Here is a 17,168-nt window from a genome sequence, read left to right as displayed (position 1 = left end):
AACTCGGCCCCCTGGGGACAGGCAGATTAACACATGACAGAGCTTGTTAACCCTGGACAAAGAGAGACGCTAATCTCGTACAGTCGGCCTTCGCTGTCCTGAAACAGTACGCAGACAGAGAGAGAGAGAGAGAGAGAGGCGATGAAGAAAAGACAAGAAGGGGAATACGCAGCGGCAACAGAGGCCTCAGTGTGTCCCAGAAACTACACAATACTATCAGGAGCCGCGGCTACGCACTCGATCGGTCCCTAAACAATAAGGGTAGAGAGGGGCTGCGAACAAAGCCCCGATGGAGCGGGCCCTACTGCGGCCTGGTTCAGCCAGCGGGGTTGACCAGCAGGAAGACGCTGAGCTCATCTCTGTGGATATTGATCGCAGAGGAGAAAGTGGGGGGTCAGGCAGGCAGCTCCACAGATGGTCGGAGCAGACGCAGACAGAGGAAGTGCATTAGTGAGACAGGTTCCTCTGATGCTGGCAGCAGCCTCCCCTGGGAGAGGATGATGACAAGGTTTTAGGAGAGGGCTACGGCGGAGGGTGGGTGGGGGAAATTGGGCAGAGACGAGGAGGCTTCGCCAGACGAGGAGACGGGACTCGACAGAAAAACTGAAGCTAATTTGTAACTTGAAGAGCTGCTGGGTGATCTCCATAATGGGCTGTCTGCCCACAAACAAGCTCCTCTCTGGGGGTAAATAAGATCAGGCCAGCCCAGGACCAGCTGGTGGCTCGGATCAATGACACCAGATAGAGCAGATGCAGAGGCACAGGAAGAGGGCAGAACAGAGGCATCTGGACAGGATGGCAGGAAAACGCCCGAGAGGCTCCGGCGCTGTCTGCCGCGATATCGTGAGGGGGCAAGGACGCCCGCACGCGAAGCACGAGTGGAACAACCGTGTCCATAAGAGGATTATGTCCTCCTGTTTGAAGTGGAACAAGGCACGTTCCAGATGGAATCTGATCTCTGGTGAACAGGTTGGACGGTTGACCAGATCGGCACCTTCTAACTACAGCTTTCTAGTAACGGAACCACACATCTGGACTTAAAACACAACAGCATCTGCCCGTGAATCAGCTGATGACGCACTTTTACAGCAGCAAACAGGCCTAATAATACTGGGCATATGAAAATTCAAATGTCAAAGGGGGAAACTGATACTGGTAGGGAAATCTACTGTCCCCTAGAGCTGTCTGGTAAAGGGAGGCTATTATACAACACATGGTTACAGTGAGGACAGGCTGGGTATCTTGTGACCTAATCCAGACCACATCAGCCATCGGGTGAGCACAAAGCGATATCAACATCACAGGATTCAACTGAGATCGATATTTCTGAGTCTGAAGCGGAAGAGCACACAGAAGCAATCAAATGCCCAAATTTTTAGCATCACTAAGACCACACTGCACCGCACGACAAGGCAGCACCGACACTTTATGCTAAAGAAATTGTTCTGAAAAGCCTAGCAACAGTCCCATGTCCATTATCCATCCTCCCTCCGGAGGAATTCAGAGCGTCCAAACACAGCAAATTACTGCAGCTGCTGGCAAATACGGCCTCAAAACCGCACCGCCAGTTGCCAACTGCGTGCCCCGACAACTGTGACACCACCAGCCGAGGCCGACCGAGAGCGCGGCAGAGTTTATCTCGGCTTCATCTCCACTGTGCGAATTCATTGTCGTGCCCGCGGCGGTTTCCTCAAGCCCCAATCACCCAGAAAACAAAAGGAAATTCAGCCAAACATACTGCTTCTGTTGGTGTCCTGATAATCTCGCAAGAAAAAAAAACCTTTGTGACGTTGTTGCCACGGATTAAAACGGAGCTCCGCGGGGTTGTAGTGACATTTTAATGACGCCAAGAAGTGCTGATGACCAGGGCCACGGGCTCACCCTGGTCAGTGTTGAGAAGTTCAGAGCTGGAAGGCGAGAGGGGGGGTTTCATTCTGAGTCACAAACCCACCAACACTAAGTCCTTAGGCTAAGGGCAGGCTGACACACTGGTCTATTAATGCAACAATCATCGCCCCTCTGAGGACAGAGGTCGAGAGACCAGCCAGAGGCAATATAGGTCATTAAAATTTAAATAGCTCTGAAATACAAGATTTTGAACATTCATATAAAAACATTCATAAATCATATTTAGACATGTTATGTTCATTTATTTCATCCATTTAATAATATAGCAGGAAATATAAAAGACAGCAAGGTAGAATCTGCCTTTTATGCTGTATGTATGTGAATAGAGGACATAAATGTCAGAGTGAATGAAAGGATAAATCAGCCTAAATAAGACGGAAATGACGGATAACACTAAGCGTAACTCACCAGCTGCCAAGCTGATCTGAGCAAGAAGCAGAATCGTTTTCAAAGAATAAATGTCGTCAGTTTCAATCTGCTAATCAACCGATTATTAATCTGCAGCAATTCATTCATTCACTGAATCACTATTTCTGCGGTAGTAGCTATATTTATGAAGGTATACGCCTTCTGCGTAGGCACCTATTGCAGCTCCTCCAACACAATATTAAATAAAACAGAAACACAATATATAAAAAATGACTCAACTACACGATTAAACAGAGATTTACTGTATCCAATTTTTTTATATATTTTTTCCGCTCCTAAAATGATCCTCTTCTTTTATTAAAGTTTCTGACAAATCTGGCAGTAATCCCTGCGCTCCTACTAATAATATTTCTAAACAACTTGTGTGGGGTTTTTTTTTTTGTTTTTTTTTCCATGGCTGTTAAATTTAATTTCACATGATTGCATTAGGCCGCCTGTCTGGCCTCCATTTCCCTGCTTCATCCACCAACGCTGTGAGTCAGCCATTCTCTCATCTCGGCCCCGTTGGCTTAGTCCACCTCTGACTAAAGTGTCCTGGAGCGTCTCCAGGCCCCAGCATGGCCCGAGCCTTAAAAGTGCTCGTAGTGGCTTGCCCTGGGACGCCATTTACTCAAGATGACATCAATACATCGTGGCTCGATCGCCGCACATACTGCCCGGACCGTGCAGACGCTAAAGCTTGAGACCATTTATGTCACTGTCTGCACCGCCACCCCAGGGAAGGAGAGCAGAGTTATGGCTTGTGGATAAGGATTTTCTTTCAATGCTTTTGCATGTTTGCCGTTTATTAAAAGCTCTTGGCCAGGCTGTGGGAACTGCTTCTCTCCTCGCCATTGTTCTACGAGGGGGGAGCGTAATCTGTCTTGTTGCACCAAATAAAAAAAAAAAAAAAAAGGGCCACGCACCCCTCCAGCCTTACGCCACAATAGCTGATCACTTTTGAGCGAGGGGGCGACATTAATCACCTCTGATTACGCGCCAGCTTGTGCGCAACTCTCAGAGATATTTCGGCTTCGGCGGCATCTCCTCCAGCATCCGGGGGGGAAAATGTTCCTTGAAAGAATTCCCACCCAAACTTGTTCTGTTAAGTTGAAATGAAAAGTGAGTGGGAGTGATCGTTTTCAGGGCCATTTCTTTCCCCCTCCTGCTCACACATTTCTCCCAGAACAATGGGGATGTGGGATGGAGAAGGTAAGGAAAAAGTTTAAGCTGGAGGGAAAAGGGGGAAGACAAAGAAGGCGACACTCAAAAAAAAAGGGATGATCTCTAAAAGAAAACGAGCATGCATTAAAATAATATAGCTGTTGTGGGGTTCATCTAAGAGGTCTGTTGAGCGCTACCACGCAGCCTGCTGCCACCGCCCCATCATCAGTTCCTTCAAAAGGAACGATTCATCGAGATAAAAAATAATAATAATAATAAAAAAAAGAAAGATGTTAAGACCCCAATACATTTTTACCCGATTAATTTGTAGAAATGTTAATTTGTTGCAGCAGAAAGCACGATTTATGTGTTAAAATGAGTCGGTAATAAATGGGTTAGTACGTGCGAGGGAGACTGTAAACGCATCATCTCTAACAGTCGCCTCTGATTTACGTTAATTAGCTCAACAGTATCTCACGTTAGTTAGCATGCTACGGCTAAAGCTAATATAATCTTACCGGTCGGTGCAGCGAGCAGGGGGAAAAAAAAGACCCTCTCTCCAGCTACGCCCAGTGTGTTAGACGGTTCACCCGGACCGGATCCTCGAGTCGGGAGAAGGCGAAAACTGAAAGTAGCAAGAGGGGGAGATGAAGGTTTTTTAAAACAAAAAAAAAAAAAGGCAAAACCGGAGAGTAACGGTAGGTAGGTTGAAAAAAAATCAGCGGAGTCGAACCGAGAAACTTCTGGCTCCCAACCGCCGTTTTTCCCGAGTGATGCGCGTGTCGCGTTCTCTGGGAGGAAGAAAGGAGGATGACGCTTCACTGCACACACACACAACGACACACACACAATACACAGAGAAACACACACACAATACACACACGATAGTAGACCGGTGAACGAATAAGATGGACAGGCGGAGGAGAGGGCTGGGGATGCTTTCAGGTGCTGTCGGAAATGTGGCAGTTATCGAATCAGATTTAGATAGATAGACAGATAAATAGATTAATCATATACAATAATAATAATAATAATGATTACAACTATTTACAGTTGGTTCCTCACAGGGAGGCGTTGTAGCCCTTACTCAACAACAAAACAAGGCAAAGAAAAAAACAGCCACATTAATTAAACAGAAATATTATACTTATGTGTTTCTTTGTTCAGGAAAAATGCCAATATCATATCAAATCAGCTTTACTGGTCATCTATATAAAGTGCTGCTTCTTCAGCATGTTATTTAGACTTTAGAATAAAAAAATAAATAAATAAATTTGTCACAGTCTGATCTTGACAACACATGTTTGAGGACATGTATGATGGCACGGACAAATGAGCTTTAAGAGGAGCTCAGAACAAGAGTTGTTTTGTTGCTCGTCCGAAAACAGGAAAAGGTTAGAAATCCATCTCTCGAGAGTTTGGAATCCACTAATTTACAGTCAGACAGATTGCGGACAAATGGAGGAGATGTAAGTCGACTGTTACCCTCCACGGGAGTGGTCGAACAACAGAGATCGCTCCAAAAGAAAAGATGCATTAAAGTCTGAGAGGTCACAAATGACTTCCAGGCAACTAAAGGCCTCTCTAGTATCGGCTAATGTTTATGTACATGATTCCACCACGAGGATGACGCTGAACAACCATGATGTGCATGCTAAACCTAAAGCTAAAGCTCACCAAAAATCTGTAAACATCATGTGGAGAAGCTCAAAGACTTTTGGGGAAATGTCATCATCAATTGGAGTTGTCCTCATGTTACTGCTAGCCTTCAGTGATAGCTGAGGTGTTCACTTACAGCGTTCACTATATTTGATGATAAACTTGCAGATTAAGGATATATCCGCCTCACTTTTTCTGCAATACATTAAGGGAAGAGACATGAATGGAGTCTGAATCATTATACGCGGTGTTACCACGGGTTAAATATGTTGTTAGCTTAAACCTCAACAGGCCGTCTTCTCCTCCTCGGAAAACAGGAGCTTACTCTGAGTCCTTGAAGGCAGCATTCACCACGCTGATACTGAAAGGGCTGAATAGCGAATAGCAGAGGAACTCTTCTTTCTCTAAGAGCAGCCAATAACCCGGCGGGCTGGGGGATTATTCAAATTAAGGATGATGTCACCTCTTGCAAGTCACCCTACTCTCTTGTCCGAGTTTTCTCCCGGTCGTCTGTCCCCCTCCCTCTAGGCCCCCACACCCCTTTCTCCTCACTGTTGAAACCCTTTTCTTCCATTCTCCATGCCCGACTGCACACACACACACACACACACACACACACACACACACACATGCGGCACCACATGCATCAAGTTGTCCGCATTGTCCGCCTTCAAGTGTTACTGTTGCATCAAGAATTCGCGTTTCTAACCTGTTGATCGTTATATATTTTAACGAGGAACCTGAAGTTATTTTCAAATTGATGAGCGTTAATCTGCCACTGGTTTGGACTTTAAATCGAAAGGCCTCTGGCTTTCTTTTGTTGCAAAAGTCAACAAACGTGCAAACATTAGAGCTTGGCAAAGGCTGAATGCAGCTGAAAATGCGCACCTGTCCGATGGAGAGGCTGCCAGGAAGCAATGAAGGAAGCAGGAAAACACTGAGGGGTGTGTTTTCTCTCAGTCACAAACGGGATAGCGAAGGCTGTTGTTTCATTGCTTTCGGGGCTTTTGTCTCCGTGCGCCGTGCTCCTCACCAGAGCAGGGGCTTTTCAGTCAGAGACAGTCTGGGTGGGCATGCTGCCTTTCTGTCTGTCTGTCTTTTTTTTTCTAGTCTGCTGCTGCTGCTGCTGCTCAGCTCCCAGCAGCCGCCCGCCCCAGTCTACGCGAGCCAGTCGTTTTTTTTTTTTGTGTGTGTGTTTGTACTGGTCTGATCTGGATAAGCGTCTTCTCCTGTTCAGCCTGCAGGATCCTGTTTTAGGTGGAAAAAACATACACCACACCACACATGCATCTGATTGCATAAAAAAAACCCTCTCCTGGTCTCTTTCTTTTTTTTTTTTCTTTTTTTTATCTCTCGTGATCACATTTCCAGAGGAAGCTTTGTTTGTTTTCCTCTGAAGTGGACTGGCCTCTGACCAGAGGGCTGCACCTCTAACATAAAGGCCTTTTTCCTGGTTGTTATGCACGGAAAAAGTGTTTCGGATGTCAAAGTCGACACCCACACGCTGTAGATGTAAATATTCAGGTGTGAATATGTTTTAAAAAAAAAAACACAAAACAAAAAAGGTATGTGAGGAGACCAGGAAGAGGAAGGGCTGCAGGGGCGTTCGATGTCGGCTCACTTGAAGCTGATGGACAAGTTGGCATCGTCGGCCAGGTGCAACAAAGAGAGGAAGGTGGCGTCCGGCGGCGGAGACAGGAAGGGGCAGGGCCGCCCCCCCCCGGCCCGCCGTACAATTCACGTGTTATTTATCTCATTGTTTTTTTCCGCACAGCCTCGCGGGTCCAGCTGGGGCTGCCACAGCACAAAAGGGCTGGCACTCAGTCAAGCCCCCGAAGCCCGGCCTCCGGCCAGGAGCCCGCTACCTTTGAGGAACTCTTGTGCAACTTGTTAGTTTTAATTAAACCAACAGCGGGCACTAACTCCGGCGGAGCGGGGTCGGACTGCAGAGATGTCGCTCGTCCGCCAAGCCACACGCTGAGAGACACACCCATCACACCAAAACGCCGTCGCCTCTTTTTTTTTTTGTTGCTGCAGAGATTCACAAAGCAGCAACATCCGTCTTTACACAAGGGGCGTACAAATTCATGAGACGCACGCACGGAACAGGAAAAAAAAACATTATTTTTGCAAATGTGGGGTGTGTACGCGTGAACGAATGTCGTGCACAAACAGGTTAGCACGCGCCGGTGGAGCCGCTGCTCTCCCCGCACAGCGTGGAGTCCCTGAAGAACGCAACGTTGCCAGCTCTGCATATCGTTAGCACGCGGGACGCTTCCACGCAAGGAATGCCTCATTTATGGAGCGTCATCGTGCATCAGGCACGTTCCGAGGATATGATTAGGATTTTAATCTAATCGGCCACCGTGTTCCCCAGATTCAAACGTCCCCTTTTCTGTTTTGTTTTGTCTTTTTTTGCTGCGGCTGTTTTCGTCATGTAATTGCCTGCAGCTAACTAGGTTGAAACCAGCTGCGAGGCTTTTTAATCAGCTTTAGCCGGAAACCTGATGATGTCAGGCGCAGGCCGGCCAGTTCCTGTCAGTCTAAGTGCTCCGTCTCAGCCCCTCGCAGCATCCTTGAGTGAATAATGCATGCAGGTACGGAGGATATTAGATGGCCACACCACTCCACCGCACTAAGAGGACTGAGTGTTTGCATAACGGCCTCCATCTTTGTCCCGCATACTTTCGGGTTTTGCACTTTCATCACGTGCGTTTTCCTCCAGCCAGCCTCCGACTCCCATTCGCGCTGCGCTCACGTGTTTTTGATAATGGTGGCGTTGGAGGTATTACTCAGCAGGATTTATCTTTACCGAGAGTAATGTTTGGCTTCCTGTCATCTCTTTATGGCTTCTGATTGTATTGATTTCCTGTGATTGGCCGGCTGGTGGTTCTGCACAGAGTCTTTTCTCTCCCTCTAGTGGTGTCAGGCTACCGCAACACACTAGAAGTTCATCAGTCTAATGCAGTTTGAGTTTTAAATTACATTTCCATATCAATTTGCGACACCAGCACCTCCACCTGCAATCATTTTTATCTTTCCTACCGCAGACACACAGAGCCTTAAAGTGTACAACATTAATCTTCCTATTATTTTTGGGATCAATTTAACCACATGCAAAGTTTAATGTTTCTAAATATGTGATTAACAATGTATTTATTTATTTATTTTTGACTTTTCATCATTTAATATGGACACTGACAGACACTGGCCCCGACATAATTATTATTATTGTGACAACAGTTTTTCCACACCAAATGTTATAGAGAAGAAGAATATAAAGCCACTTAAACATATCTCTTTCTAATTTAAGGCCAATCATTGAGATTTTATGGTGATTTGCATATTTCTGCATATTTAGGTCGTCAACAAACAAATACAAAGTACATGACACATAAAATTGGGAACATTTTTGTAGGATAAAATTGCTGGGATTCAACTGACACCAAGTATAAAACGTGTTGGAAAACGTGAAGGTAACAGGAGGGTAAAACAGGTAAAGAAACATTATGAAGTAAACTGAATAAATAAGATGCTAATGCTAGCATATGAGAAACCAAACACTCAACTCACCGTGTTTTCTGTTTGTTTACATCTTATTAATATTTTCATATTTTTCCCGAATAATTCCTTTTACTACTCCCGTCAATTTTCCAGCTCGTTTACACCTTTCAGCCAATCACATGCCGTCTTTTATTTACGCTAAAAGAGAGCATGCTAGGCTATGCTAATGCTCAATAACAAACAAATGTTACCGCTTAGCTTACCTTAATTCAGTTTTTGTTCACAGGATGTTCCAGGAACTAATAACCACCGCTTTTTTCGCATTTGTTCAGGCTAACAAAGCTAACATTGGCTGTTTTCATATTTCTTCCAGAGTAATGTTTTCACTCCTGTCAATTTTTTTGCTCCTTTTTATCGCCACCCCGTCACATTTCAGCCAATCACATCACACCTTCTTTCATGCTATGCTAAAAGAGAGCATGCTATGCTCTGATCATGCTCAGCAATTAACACAGTTCAGTTCAATTTAGTTTACATTTAGTTAATTAGCTAGTTAATTAGGAGTTACCTCACCTGACTTTTTGTTCTCAAGATGTTTCATGAAGAAATAAAACACCATTCTCAACTTTTGTTCAAGCTAACAAATGATAACAGTGTATAACAAACAAAGATTTCAGATATCCACCTAGCTAGTTAGGTAGCATCAGTTGGGTTTATTTTATGAGATGATTCATAATTACTTTAACATTGTTTTTTAATAGTAGTAAACAGATTAAATTTGGTGCAGCTGTGGAGGTTGTTAGCTTAGATAGGCAGGTTAATATACTGAAAACGTTCTGTTAAATCCCAAAAAGGCCCAATATGAAATAATTTAATAAAAATATGAATATAGTCAAATATGTAATAAAAACAATCTGTTTTTATGTTCGTATATTAATAAACAGACACAAATCTTAAACTAAAAAATGCTTTTCAAACATAAAATCCCAAAATACTAATATATTGCTAATATATTTTTAAAAATATTTGCATTTCTTCTGTAATTTTTTTCAATTTTAAAGGTGAAATTGTAATCTACAATTTTAAGGTATCTCAAACAGTCTCACTTGAGACTTGTGAATAAATGTGAAGCTTTTGGCACCATATTAAACAAGACAAAAGTATCGTACATAAAATCAACACAGCTGTAGCATTTGTCCAGTTTATTTTGACGACATTTTGAAAGGCAACATCTAAACAGAAACGATACAAAACAGTGCAAAGTCCTTCTCCTGTACGGAAACCAGACAGATCCCTACCAGCAATCGACTGCTTCTTTTAAAAATGAGGTAAAAAGTAATTAAGAGAGCAAAAAAAAAAGAAGTGTACGAGCGATCAGCAAACACTACCATTAATCCAACACAGCAAATACGGAACATACAAATCCCGTGTGACATATTCAACCAAACTAACCTGTGCACTAGTCTTCACTGAGTGGAAATAAATAAATGTGCATAAACGAGAACATACATATTTTACCTCTTTGTGTGTGCAAACAATATTAATCATTTAACATGTAAGTGAGGAAATAAATCAGTGCAGCATCTCACATCCATTTGTTCCCTTTGTCTTGATCTTTGCACAGTGAAAATCCCACTTCCACTGAGCCCTGCCCTTCATGTGACCTTAAGCGGCATGCTGGAATAGCATTACCACCTCAGTTAGCTTGTAAGAGCAATATTTCTTTAGAAATGTTGAAGGTTCAGAACAGCTGGTTTGTAGAGATTCCCTTAATTAATTCACAGAAAAAATAAATTAAAAATTAATTAAAAATGCGGCTTCGATGTCAGATGCCAAATCTGACAGGTTACATGAAACACAGCCTCTCAAAGCTGCCTAGCATAGTTTAGCATAATAATAGAATAACGCAACACGTCTTAATTTGAACGTCAGTTGACCCCGGTTGATCGGAAATTTCTAGAGTAACGTCAGTAAAAACGGAGTGCATTAGGACTGTCGCCTTAAAGCGAAATCAGTTCATACATATTGATGACAGACTGGCTGGCTGCAGGGCTTGTCCTTCCTCGCGCAGCCATCATCTTCAGGCCACAGGAGAACGAAGAACAAAGGGGATGAAGAGCGAGCAAATTTGAGCAGAGTGGCCTCGGCTGGAAATTTTGCGGAACCTAATGCAGCAGCTAATGGTCACGTTTCATCATCTGGCCTCTCTGACCTATTGTACCTCCAAAACACGCATATATTTACATAATCAGGAGGCACAAAAAAATCCTAAAACGCTAACGTAGAAACCCTGTTTGCGGCGGAGTCATTCAAGCGAAAATCTAAATTTGTTTCACTTAGTGGACGTCGCGTCCAGTCTACAGCGGTGAATGTGTTTACCGGCATAATGCGCCTACTCATCGAACCCTCACAAACTGACATTTCAGACGGAGGCGACTATAAATTATTCATACAGTACAAAAGCTGGGGCAGGTAAACTGTGCATGTGACTGTGCAGCGCAATCAACCGTTCCAGCATAAAATTAAATGCAGAAGTCTAAAAACGGGCCCGGCAGAGGACAACGTTGTGCAAGGTCAGTCGGTCTCGAGGCATTTATCGTCCCCTGCTGGTTGCCTGGACAAAGGAGCCGTCACTCGAGTGGTAATATGGTGCTTTAAAGAGAGAAAGAAGAAGGAAAAAAAAAGACGCCATTCCACATCAAGCTGCTGCCGCCTCCTCCTCCTCCTCCACCACCTCCTCCTCACCACTCACAGCAGCAGAGGAAGGAGCAGGACGAGCCCTCGGGTACTCTGAATTTGCCGGAGCTGGGCGTGTCCGTGCATTGTGCGATGAACGCGTGCAGATCTGTGATGCGTACCTGCTCCTGTGTTTGTGCCTGCGGGGAAAGATCGTAAATATTGTAAAGCAGAGTCTGTGGGGGTCCTCGCTCATCCAGGAGATTCTCGGTCCTAGGGTCCAGGATCGTACCTGCACAGATTCCTCCACTTACAGGTGGTCGTTTACAGATCCTAGTCCCCTACAGATTTATTATATTCATCATCTCTATGGTGTATAGTATAGTTTTTTACTTTATTTACGCTTTTATAACTTGTATTTTTGCCTGGTCCATTTGGAGATCAACAGAGGACATTAGTTTAATGAAAATCACAAGTAAAAGTTGTTGAAAATATGAAATATCTCTAAATGAATTGTGAATCTGAATCGACCTCTACAATTTATTCGGCTTTTAATCCAACTTGTGTTTTGAGGACCAACAAAGTCTCATCTTATCTAGCTCATGTGACTAGTGTGACTTACAAGTGAAAATGAAAAAGCAAAAAGCAGCTGACTGTACCATGATGGTGTCGTAGGCCCCAGTGATGAGCGCGATGAAGAGGGACAGGACCATGTAGATGAAGAGGGAGATGAAGGTGTAAAGGTAGACCTGGCTGAAGATCCACACCAGGGTCCCGCTCTTCTCCATCTCGGCAAATGTAACGAACATGTCGTCCCCGTTGATCAGGGAGAACAGGCACTCGGACACCATGGACAAAGAGCGGAACTGCGCACAAGAAAAGTTGGCGTTGTTTGACTCTTTTTTTTTATAAACGTGACCTCTTATTTGTTGGCGCCCTACGGGAAGACATGGAGCATACTGCAAGTAATAACAGAATGCCGCCATGATTCATATTTAATTTGCTTCTTTCATTAATCATCACAAAGCCATGACATGCTCGGGGCTGTTTCAGGGTAATTACTTCTGGTCTGAATGACTCATGCTTGCTCATTCCTCTTAGAGACACTGCAGTGCGCGGTACCTTCGTATGATAGGGCCCCAGCACAATCCATCCGCAGAAGCAGTATCCCAAATAAATAGCAGCCGCGCAGCAGCAGAAGCGGATAACATTCGGAAAGGCGGCTCGTAGAGTCACAATCAAAATCTGTGGGCCAAAGCGAAAAGCATGATCAGATTAATAAAGAAATGCGGATGAGGTATAGAGAGCAGTGTTTGTTTTTTCACATACGTTGTATTTCTGGAAGAAGCTGAGGTAACGGATGACTCCCACCCACACCAGCAGAGTGGAGGTTCCCAGCAGGATCCCGCACACGTCATACGATGACAACGTCTGCGCCGCAAAGGCAGACGTCATTAGTTTGGCACACGCGCGAAAACTCCCACTTCACAAATTCGACAGAGCACTGAGAAATCACAGAGGAGAACGTGCCGCTTTACCTTAGACTCTATCCCAATTTTGATGAAGCTGCCCAAGATGGTGAACACGTCGCTGATGATGAGCAGAATATACCAGCCGTTGATGAACTCCAGTCTGTCTCCCAAGCACACGCTGCGGGCGAGTTTGTGTTTGAAGAACTGCACGTACTCCTGGGGGAGCAAATGGGAAAGGATCAATGCAAGTGTTTTGATTTAAAGCTACTTAGAGGTTTTGTCCCCCCCTTCTGGCAGTGAAAGTAATTACACAAACAGTGTCAATATATATAGTCGACAAGCCCCCTTTTCTTTTTCTTTATTTATTTTAATTTACTTCTGCACTTCTTCAGCTTTTAGAGGCGTTGAATTCATAGAACCCAAGTCACAGTAGTAACTACCATTCCTCTGCGCTGTTGCTTTCTTGTTCTGCTCTTGAGCTACAGCAAACAATGATTGCTGGTTGATAAAAAAGACACTGCAACTACGCTTAGTTGAGCTGAATCTTCACTGTTGGAACTTGTTGAAACAGGAAAATTTCCGTGCCACCTGGCCTGTTTCCTTACATGCTGCAGGAGGATGCCTCTGAGGATGGAGCGCCCACACAGCAGCAGGGACAACAGGCAGACGATCGCCACCAGCACGTCAAAGAACTCCCTCGCGTAGCTCTCGGCTGACAGAGGAGCAATCACAGGGATCAGAGCCAATTAGGAAAATCGAGTGACTCATGAATGAATGCCCCCTGTCCGCCGCAGCTCTCCCACCCACCAGCCGCTCACCATGTCCAGACACGTTGGGGTCCTTGCACTCCTTTATGGACGCTTGGTTCAGGAGACTGATCTTAACTTTGCCGCTGTGCGCTCTGTTATCCATGAGGATCTGACGGAAGAGACAAGAATCACGTAAATACACAACCCCCGAGGACAAAACATTTGCATCTGTGCAGTAGGTCGAGGTTTAAAAGAGAAAGCTGGCTCACTGTGATAGCAAAGGTGTAGCAGTCTGGGATTTCATTGTTTATGATGGTCTGAATGTTGATGGCCTTCAGCTGGAAGTCAATTGTTACATTGATCAGCCTGAAGAGGAAACGCAGAGATTAGTAGAGAATTTAATGTGCGTAGGTGAAACTGTAATGAGCACTGATTTAAATGTAATGTGTAACAAACAAACACAGCTGAGTCTAACTTGTAAAATTTGAGAGTGAAATTCTTGTAGTCAGTGTTTTCCGGGGCCAAGCTGTGAGTCAGTGGATTCAGTCCAATGCAAGCTGGAAAAAGGAAATCAGAAAATAGAATCAGAGGAAAGCAAACGGGGAAGTAATGTTTTAAAACTGTACGGATGATGCTTTTTTTCCACATCACATGAATTCCACATTGCTTTTCCACGCTTCCCTAAATGCAAAACTGCCGATTTAAAGTTCATTTTTATCTGCCTTACTTTCCTTTAACCATCAGGATTTATCATGAGGCACCTGGGTATCGCTACAGATTTCCTGGCTTAATTCTGAATCACAAGATCCCGATTCAATTCAGTAGAAATGTTTTTTGCTTTCACTTTTTTGCTTAAAACCTGAAACTAGCGTTGTTTAGGTTCCAGAGATCTGTGGTATTTCTGCAATATTTTATCTCCAGTTTCACATCTTGCATCTGGCTTCACTTCTGTGTAGCCGTTCTGCTGTCAGACACGCAAGAATCCAAACAGCGGTCAGGCTCGATGGCGCTCTCACAGTTTCAGAGTCGGCGCTTCTGTCACGATTTGGATCTCCATCTAGTTCGCGTGACCTTTGGGACTCGTCGTGCAAACAAACGACAGAGGAAATGTCGTGCGTTTAAAAAGCAGAGCTGAGCTCTGGCTTTTATTAATCGATATCTGATCTTTCAAATTAAGATTGATTTGAGGCAGAAATTTAAATTTTTAACTCGGAACAGCTCGGAACAAATAATTAAATATCATTAATGCCACCAATCTCCAAAAGGAACTGCGCGAGTCAACGGATTATTTGAATTGATGAGCTAATAAAAAGCAAAAGGAATGTCAGGATGTTTAAACTAAATACACATACACATATATACGCCGCACACCTCTGTCAAATCAGCAGGTGAATGCAAACAACTCCTTTCCCAGGAAGAGATGTCGCTGCTAGAAAAAAAAAAAGAAAAAAAAAAAACCCTTTCATGTTTAGTTTTGATGATATCTCGAGCCGGTAAAAGTAGGCCAGGGCTGCAGGGCACCTCCTGACATATGTGGAGCAGAACCACTGTGACTCACTGACACGGTCATTTAGTTTCAGGGCAGATAAAATGCTTTCGTGGGAGGAATAAGGCGCGGCGGAGGCCGTGCTGAAGGGGAGAAAAGAATGAGAGAAAGTTGAAAGTCCTACCAGTGACGACGTGAGGGTCGATGTCAAAGGTGTCGTTGACCGGGTCGATGGTGCCCCTCTTGTAGTACCTCTGGCAGAGGGAGAGCGCGCTGCCGTTCGCACCGACACCCAACACGTATGCATACCTTCCCAGAGAGATCTGTGGCAGAGACAAGTACTGGAGGGGAAAACGTAAAAGATTTAGACGTGATAGTTCAGTGATAATTAAATTAAACCCAAACTTCCAGCTTGGCGAGTTGTCTCGTGAGTCTCCTCGTGGTTATTGTCAGGCTACCTGCTCTATGGCGAAGTGGATGCGGCTGTACAGCTCCGTCTGCGTGTGGACAGCCTGGGGAGCGTCGTCCTGGTAACCCTTCAGGAAGAGGTGTTTGAACGCCGCCGTGTTCTCCTCCTTGAACGTCACCACCATCTGGTTGCTCAGTCCAAACAGCACCAACTAGGAGTCGGACACAGAACACACGAGATTCAGCTGAGGCTCACGGGAACGTGGCGCGACCCCGTCGCCGCGGCCCGTCTCTACCTGCACGGTCACGATGATGATCTTCAGCAGCTGCAGGCCCAGTTTGAAGGGCTTGCGTCCCTTTGCGTGATATTTGTCGCAAGGACTCATGAAGAAGTACTTGAGTTTCCTTCTCAGCGCCTCCTCCTCCTCCTCCTGCTGCTGCTGCACCAGACCAGTGGGAAGAAGGCTCCCACCTCCGAGGAGATCCTGAGACCCATAGCTGCCCACGGAGGAGAGCAGCTTGTCTTTCTCTGGGAAGTGCAAACCAGTGATTTTAGGAGGTGAAATGAGAATTAATACATTGTTAAAATGTCGATGCAGAATGTGGGAAACACAAGAGACAAATCAAATGGTCAGAATAGACTCTAGCCTTGGTCTTTTTTTACAGTTTATGGTCTGGACCAACGGAAATAGGGGTTTAAAAGCAAAACGGGGAAATTGTGTGTATTGTGGCGGGCTTTTTAATGAGTTTTCTAAGGTTGCACATTTCCAGACAGCTAATTTAAAGATGTTATGAGCTCACAGGGAGTGGTTGAGCAGTACTTTTCAAACCATACTTGTAAAAGTCCGTGCTGCACCCCTTTATGGTTTGATTCACCTGCACATGTAGGTCAATAAGCCTATAAAACATTTAACGCGCTCATTTTCCCATCAATCATATAAATGACCCATTAGAATGAGACATTAGTTAATAACAAACTAAAATAGAAAAAAACAATAAATGTATCTGGAGCAGAGAAAGATCCGCAGGGCCGAGTGGAGAAGGAGATGCGGTGTATGGTCTAACCTGTGGCGCTGTCTCTGATGCAGGTGTAACTGGAAGACGCCATGTTGATGCCAACGGTCACACAGGAGCGATGGAGGCCGTCATCCCCGCAGCGAAGAGCGGAGGACTCATGTTGCCAAAGCGGGGTTCATCACCAGACAAAGGATGCTGGGCTGTCGCAGTGAGCGGATGACACAGACATTACATTACATCGCAGCTTCCTGGGAGGGGAAAAAAAAAGAAAAAAAAAATCTCAACAACAATGACGCGATGACGTCATTTGCCCTTCTTCCGGGTTGGACGTAACGCTGCTGTAAAATCAGTCGGCAAATTTAATAATGTTATGTTAATAATTAAGTTAAATATAGTTAGCCTAATAGCATAATTACCTAAGTATGTTTTTTACTACCTGTTCCAATATCAATAAAAATACCAATGCACGAAAGCGTTCTGCGAAAGCGAAAACTATGCAATTAAGCTAACGATATGTGGCATTGTAATGAATTTGGACACATTTTTGTTACGGTTTTATTTATTTTGAATTAAAAACGTCCTTGAATAATACAAACACACATTATGAGCAAAATATTTAGATGAACATAAGCATACATTAAACATACTAATTTGCCAAGAGAAAAAATAATGGACGACACAAAGGTAGGGGAAAAATAACATAATAAAATCGCGTGA

The 17,168-nt window shown here is 44.4% G+C and overlaps 2 protein-coding genes across 4 annotated transcripts in view; both read right to left on the bottom strand.

Moving 5' to 3' along the window:
• The window catches only part of wu:fb95e10 (mucin-5AC), a 28,445-nt gene extending 24,114 nt beyond the window's left edge, over positions 1–4,331 (bottom strand). The window contains exons 1-2 of one of the 3 annotated variants that reach the window (XM_047571067.1): positions 4,214–4,308; positions 3,999–4,105 (exon numbers count right to left, since the gene is read on the bottom strand). The gene's annotated coding sequence lies outside the window, so the exon portion shown is untranslated. Of the gene's footprint in view, positions 1–3,302; positions 3,377–3,998 lie in introns of those variants that run through there. The other 2 variants (XM_047571066.1, XM_047571068.1) reach the window with 2 other exon arrangements.
• Positions 4,332–9,830: 5,499 nt separating this feature from the next.
• mcoln1b (mucolipin TRP cation channel 1b) lies at positions 9,831–16,723 on the bottom strand. The gene is made up of 13 exons (XM_047572633.1): positions 16,500–16,723; positions 15,731–15,963; positions 15,485–15,646; positions 15,211–15,367; positions 14,016–14,097; positions 13,810–13,906; positions 13,610–13,709; positions 13,397–13,503; positions 12,858–13,007; positions 12,649–12,750; positions 12,442–12,564; positions 11,979–12,185; positions 9,831–11,519 (listed from the first exon to the last, which is right to left on the bottom strand). The coding sequence occupies exons 1-13, from the start codon at positions 16,540–16,542 to the stop codon at positions 11,385–11,387; spliced, it is 1,698 nt and encodes a 565-aa protein (XP_047428589.1). The 5' UTR covers positions 16,543–16,723; the 3' UTR covers positions 9,831–11,384.
• Positions 16,724–17,168: the final 445 nt, after the last annotated feature.

This window comes from Mugil cephalus, chromosome 20 (assembly GCF_022458985.1).
Source record: "Mugil cephalus isolate CIBA_MC_2020 chromosome 20, CIBA_Mcephalus_1.1, whole genome shotgun sequence".
In the NCBI taxonomy this organism is placed as follows: domain Eukaryota; kingdom Metazoa; phylum Chordata; class Actinopteri; order Mugiliformes; family Mugilidae; genus Mugil; species Mugil cephalus.
The sequence above is the reverse complement of the archived record's forward strand: the minus strand, read 5'-3'. Positions and strand labels throughout refer to the sequence as shown.

Coding starts and splice junctions, on each gene's coding strand:
- mcoln1b (XM_047572633.1), bottom strand. CDS start 16,542: ATGGCGTCTTCCAGTTACACCTGCATCAGAGACAGCGCCACAG. Junction 13,008..13,396: donor GAGGCATCCTCCTGCAGCAT/GTAAGGAAACAG, acceptor TTGCTCCCCCAG/GAGTACGTGCAGTTCTTCAA. Junction 12,565..12,648: donor GCTTCTTCCAGAAATACAAC/GTATGTGAAAAA, acceptor TTTGGCCCACAG/ATTTTGATTGTGACTCTACG.